At 41.1% G+C, this 6,285-nt stretch overlaps 1 protein-coding gene across 1 annotated transcript; it reads left to right on the plus strand.

Annotated features, from left to right (window-relative positions):
- Positions 1–381: 381 nt before the first annotated feature.
- Positions 382–6,073, plus strand: LOC103366391 (stromal interaction molecule 2-like; the record flags this gene model as incomplete). The annotated part of the gene is made up of 3 exons (XM_008294100.1): positions 382–620; positions 701–890; positions 2,671–6,073. Coding segments are annotated over 3 exons (1,048 nt in total), but the record flags the coding sequence as incomplete, so codon positions are not given.
- Between the last annotated feature and the right edge of the window lie 212 nt (positions 6,074–6,285).

Raw genomic sequence — 6,285 nt, forward strand, 5'->3', positions numbered from 1 at the left:
ATAATAAATGTCACTAAACTTTTGCTGTTTTAGGTCAGTTAGGATTACTAAAATTATGTCTTAACGTAAATGCCAGAATAATGAGACGGAAAAAACTTGTACAAATTTCAAATTCAGAAGTGTCCATACATTCCCTCATTAATTGGTACTGTATGAATGAGGTCTGTTAGCTATGTTGCTTAGCCATGTATTTGAGACAGTATGATAGAGTACATATGGAATTATGTTGAAAATATAATAACCAGCTTGTTTTGCTTTGATAGGTTTTGGCATTTGCAAAAAGGAGTTACTTCAAACACAAAAAAAAAAAATCTTAAGTATAGTATTCTTGAATGCACATCGTCTCATTCTAATTTGGAATATCTTTTCTTGTTCTTTTAGAAAAGCCCTGTCAGAGGTAACTGCATGCCTCAGGGAGCGACTTCACCGTTGGCAGCAGATTGAGAAGCTCTGTGGCTTCCCTGTCGTCAATAATTCTGGTCTGCCAAGCCTGACGGCCAGCCTCTACTCAGATCACAGCTGGGTGGTGATGCCACGAGTCTCAGTGCCTCCTTACCCTATAGCAGGAGGGGTGGATGACCTGGATGAGGACACACCTCCCATCATTCCACAGTTCACAAGTGAGTGAGGCAACACAGCATTTTGGAGGAATACAATGTAATTCAATAAATTGTAATGTCCATGTCACTTTTCCTTGCAGCTGCTACATTGATTCGGCCATCACTCACACGCAGCAGCAGTCTATGTCGCTCCCGTCGGAGCCTGCTGAGCTCTCCACAGTCCTCACTGATGTCTCCAGATCCAGATCTGCTGTCCATGGCCAGCTCAGCCCTCTCCTATCGCCCCGAGGCAGACGACAAACATATCATGTTCAGCTCAGATAGGAGGGGGTATGTAGCGGTGGCCGGAACGCCGCGGAATGGTTTTACAGTTTGGACTCACAGGTGGTTTATCCAGACATTCACACTGCTGCATTGTCATCTTGTAGGTGGAGGATGTGTAGTGGCATCTCCTGAAAGACATACAGAAATAAGTTAGTCTAGCATAGACTATTAGAAACCACCTCTGAGATGTACCTAACAGTCTATGCCTTGGGTCCACTGTTGAACTCGTCAGACCAGAACAGATGCTACTGAAGGCTACCTAAGATCATAAATGGTGACATCAGAGTTGTTTTAAGGACAGGACTGACCAGACCAGTATTCACTCTTTATGACTGTAAAAGGCATTTAAGTGCATTGCAAAGGCACATTTAATGCAACAGTAAAATTCCAGACATTACTGTCAAGATCCAACTACATGGAAACACCAGGAGACAATCAAGAGAACTTAGGGGCCCAACTGGAAAAGTATGTCACATCTTCACCACAGTTACACGTAGTAGAACTTAACTACAGCCATGCAATCAGCTGAAAGGAAGGCAGAAATATCTTAAACTACAGATGTTCGCATCACTGTCTGTGGAGCTCACAAAGGGAGCCACATAGTGGTAGTCAACACTAGTCCTTGACAATACCACCTGAAATTGTATTCAGGGCATCACCCTGAAGATGCACTAAGGGGCACTACTGAGACAGAGTGGAAGCAGAGCATTGAGGTCCTTCAAGGAAACAACACCACTTCAGCTGCATCAATTCTACAATGTAGTACATTGCTGTGTTTTGACTGACATTAAAGAGGATTGAAGCCTCAACAAAAAAGTTTACTGCAAACATAAACTGAGCTCATAAGAACTTTACAACATTTAGTTAAGAATGTCACTACCAAAACAGGGATTAAGTATTCAGAATCTGTTTAAACCAGTGGCTATCACAGCTGGGCCCTCAATCAGGAAAAAAAATGGCTCAACTAAGAATAAAAGGAGAACAGGGGTAACAATGCTGTCTGAATAACTTAGGGCTGTCTCCAAACACAACACCTCAGTGCACTTCACACTTAGCAACAGACTACTCACAGGATGTTTTTAGGTGGTAATAATAAACTCATGCAACTCACCACCAGCCTCTGGGATGAAAGGTTAAACTTCTTCCAGAACCAAAGTGAAGTTCAGCTGCCTTTTTTCTGAAGCACTGAGGATTACCCCGACCTGGACAATGACACAGACACGAGAGGCACACTTAACAATGTTTGCATTTGGTAAACAACATCTCCACCATATGCATGTAGACATTTGGCTCTGGTCTGGTCAGTTGCTAAACCAACAGTCAGAATTTATCCTGCTCATGGAGATTAATGCTCAACTTCATACCTTCTCAGGAAATCAGCCAAATTCAAAGCTACTACTTGGTGAAATTAAGTTTAACCTCTTAACACCCCAGCTCATGTTTGATATGCATTTCTTTTTAAAAATTATTTTTCTTTACCATTTGATCTAATCAAATGGTAAAGAAAACATGCAAAATATGATGTGTTAAGAGGTTAAACAATAAGATCAGTTGATGAAATAACCATTTCAATTAGCTCCCACAACTTTGATGATTTGTTACTTCCAGCAGTACAAAATGAGTCAGTGGGCAAAAGCACGCACACATTTAAAAATATTGTTTTTAAAGTGACTCAGATGGAGGAAATTGCCTTTACATAGGATGGTCAGGTAAGACGAACTAAAGATTCGTCTTACCTGACCTCTTTGTCAGTACATGACGAGATACATCTTCTCTCCTTTTCTAGGGAGCCTCCACAGGAGGGCAGCGCTGACACAGACTCTCTCAACTCATCCATTGGCCGCAAGCAGCTGCACAACCCCTGCTCACCAGGCTCAGAGACCCCCTACCGCAAAATCTCCCGTGAGGAGCTGCTGCTGTACACCCAGAGTACAGACCTTCCTGCGTCCACCCCCACCACCCACACTAGCAGCAGCAGCAGCAGCAGTCTCAGGGACTCCACACCTCCTCCTCTGCCTCCCACTCCAGCCACTACCCCCTCTGGCCCACCGTCCACCTCACCCTCCCCGGCCTTAGAGCACCACCCATTTGCACAAAGAGGCTCGCCCGACCTCACCCGCACCATACCTGAGTCTCCTTTCTCACAGGGGAACGCCACCTCTCAGACGGGCAAAGGCATGTACAACGGCATCCTGGAGAAGTCCTACAGCTTCGGTCAGCTGCCAGCAAGCATGCTTCCCAACGTGGGGCGTTATCCGTCTCTCACCTCCCTGGACTCGGAGGGCCGGAGTGTGGGAAGGGAATACAAGCTCCAGAGCACGTCCTCCCAGGACTCCAGCGACAATGGGGAGAAAATCAAGCGCTCCTCTTCTAAAATCAAAAGCCTATTTAAAAAGAAAAAATAAAAGTTGCGGTGAGATAATGCGTGTGTGTGAGAGAGAAATAAAATATAAAGAGTTGTTTTAGCCCTAATACTAAAAAATGGACATCACTGTAAGCTAAAACGTTTCATTTTCTCTCTTCATTCTTCTTTTTGTCATCAAAGATGGAATGTAGCTCAGGCTGGGTGCCTTTAAATGTTCTCCAGACTGGTAGCCTTATTTTTCAATAATGCCTTTTTATTTAGCTCACTCATAGCCTCGTAGGAAAACCTGCTAAGGTCAAGAAAATGTCAACGAAAGGTCAAAGGCCATACCTGTTCACTGTCTTCTCTTAATTTTACTTTGAGTTTGAACCAAAAAGCCACTATGTTAAAGGGTCTAAAGGTGCAGTCCATACATTTAATGTTAAGCACACAATGTGGAGTGTTTCACTGTTGATGTATAACAGAGTGATGTTTGCTGTTACTGCTGAAAGGTTGTTTTTTTTTACAGTATACAACAGGCGTGAGAACACGAGGACTCTGTCTAAAAATTAAATTTGTAACAAAATACAAATTGAAGCTAAAATGACTTTTTAAATCTGCAGTTTTAAAACTTTCTATGAAACAGTTTGCAAATCAAAGAATTCTCGCCCTTCTCATCTGAGCCTACCTCCATGTAAACAAACTAAATGCTCCTGTCATGTCTGATGAACAATTACATTTTTTCATTCAGAGTCAGAAAGCAAAGCTAACAGCACAACCACAGCTAAAGCAGGCATAGCTTACCTCTTTTTAAATTCCTCTTCCTCATTACCAGCTGCCAACCAAATGGTGTAAACAGAACACGTTGACACAGTTTCCCTGCAAAGACATGAGAGATTAATTGAGCTTTCATCTAAATTTCAGAATACTCTAGTGGACAGAGCATAGAACTACAAGCTGATTTTAACATTAAAAATATTTAGAAATTACAATTCACAGTTTTAGAGTAAAACCCTATGCAGTATCATCAAATGCATTGTTCGTAATATTTCTTTTTTATTAACAATAAAAAACCAGATACTTTGGAAAGACTATATTGAAAATACAGATTCTAAAGTAGAAACTTAATGCAACAAAGAAACATCACATGTGATCAGTTTGCATCACGACAAAAATATCTGAAAAATGACAAAACCTCTCTCCATTAAGTTTTCCGACACTGACATGCTCCACAAGGAAGGATTGAGCTTTTTATCAAATATAACATTGGGCATAAGAAGTACTGAACAAAATACCAGATATAAATCTCAGTAAACTAAGTCTTTTCTGTTGGGCCTGCATTTTTAATGTAAGAAATTAAAGTTTTAAATCAAATACTATTTAACTTAAAAGTATTGCCTTGACTGTAACATGACAGTTTTGTATCATTTGATATTTAACTGATAATCCACAGAGGGGTACTCGCCTACGTTGTATTCTGTAAAACTTACTTTCAGTCGTGACAACAGCCCAGAAAAATGGTCAAAAGATTTTGTTGTCACTTTTTTTTGACAAGTGTCCAAACTGCAGTACTTCTCCCTGATTAAAATGATGGATTGCATCTTGTTAAGTGTTTGAGTCCTGAACTCATGTACTTGATTAATTTCCTTTGGGAAAAAAAAAATTCTGCTAAGTTTGTTGCACTACTGCTTTCCTGGTATGTTGGGAAAGACCCGCTACTTGCGGAGTACATATTGAATAAAGAGATGAGAGGAATGCATGGGCAGCCGCAATGAAGACGCAACACATAATGCCAGAGCCAAAATTACCTGATGTGTCTTTACTGCCACTGTTTATGGATGTCTCTCTCTATATATATAAATATAAAAGTATATATACTTTGTTTTCACATCATTATGTTCTTATAGATGTTTCTAAATAGATTCGTGAATGGTGGGGGTTCCTCTGAAGTGATCTTTACTGAAGAAAGCTTATTGAATATGCAGATTTAACCCACATCAGTCACCATCCCTGTATTCTACCTGCCCTTTATTACTTGATTAACTGCATCCTGTAGCCATACAGAAACTAAATGTACCATTTCCATGTTTTGTCTTGAATACCCTGCCTCTTCTAAAACTTGGTGTCACTACCAGATTTTGGTCAAATTGGCTTTGCAATTAATTATTTTTGTGGGTGGAGTTCCTTATTCGCGAGTGTTAGAAAATCAAAGACAACAGCAGGAATGTAACTTGAACAGAAGCACTGTCTGTGATCAGCAGCTGACTACACTGTTACTATTCGACTGTGATCGTGTGCTCTCAGCTGTCTTTAAAGACAAACAGTAAGGATTATCTGTTTAGAAGAAAAAGACTATTTGATCCAGATCTGATCGGTACACCAAGACCCGCCTCCCTCACCACACACTAAGCTCGAAGCCGACCCATGCAATACAGTCCCGTTCCTCACCTCTGGGCCCGCACCGAGCGCACTGATGTCAAGAGCTCCTGCTTCACACTGTGATTTCTGGCTTCTTCTCTTCATCTGGACCTGGCTGTGACGGCGTGTCAGCGGTGGCATGATGCAACGTCAGGGTGTGATGCCATCTCCAAGGTGTGTCTGGCTGTAAGGACAACATGATGACGTGCGGATCCAGTGGCCTCTGTTTTTAAATGACAAAAAACAAAAAAATATATATCTTTAGAAGGTTGTGGACAATGCAGCACACCGTGAAGGAAATGGAAAACAGAACTGCAAGACGAGGAGAAAATGAATGTTTACCAGACGTTAGGGTTTTTTTTGAGAACATTTTGTGTGTGAATATTTGTATACTGTAGAAGAATTAATAAAAAAAAAAATGGAGGCACCTGAGACGTTTCAGAGTCATGTCTGCCGCAACCATGTCAGAAGTTATTCCTGAATTAGTTACAATAGTTGCTGTGTAGAACTGCTACAGAGCAAGTTAACTAATTGGACAAAAACCGTGAAGATTAAACAGATGTAGTTTTGTCCTTGCACTCCATTGAATTTACACATTACATTACATTCCATAGCACTGGAACAGAAAACCTGTAAAAA

Source organism: Stegastes partitus, unplaced genomic scaffold, assembly GCF_000690725.1.
Source record: "Stegastes partitus isolate 25-593 unplaced genomic scaffold, Stegastes_partitus-1.0.2 Scaffold939, whole genome shotgun sequence".
NCBI classification, from domain to species: Eukaryota; Metazoa; Chordata; class Actinopteri; family Pomacentridae; genus Stegastes; species Stegastes partitus.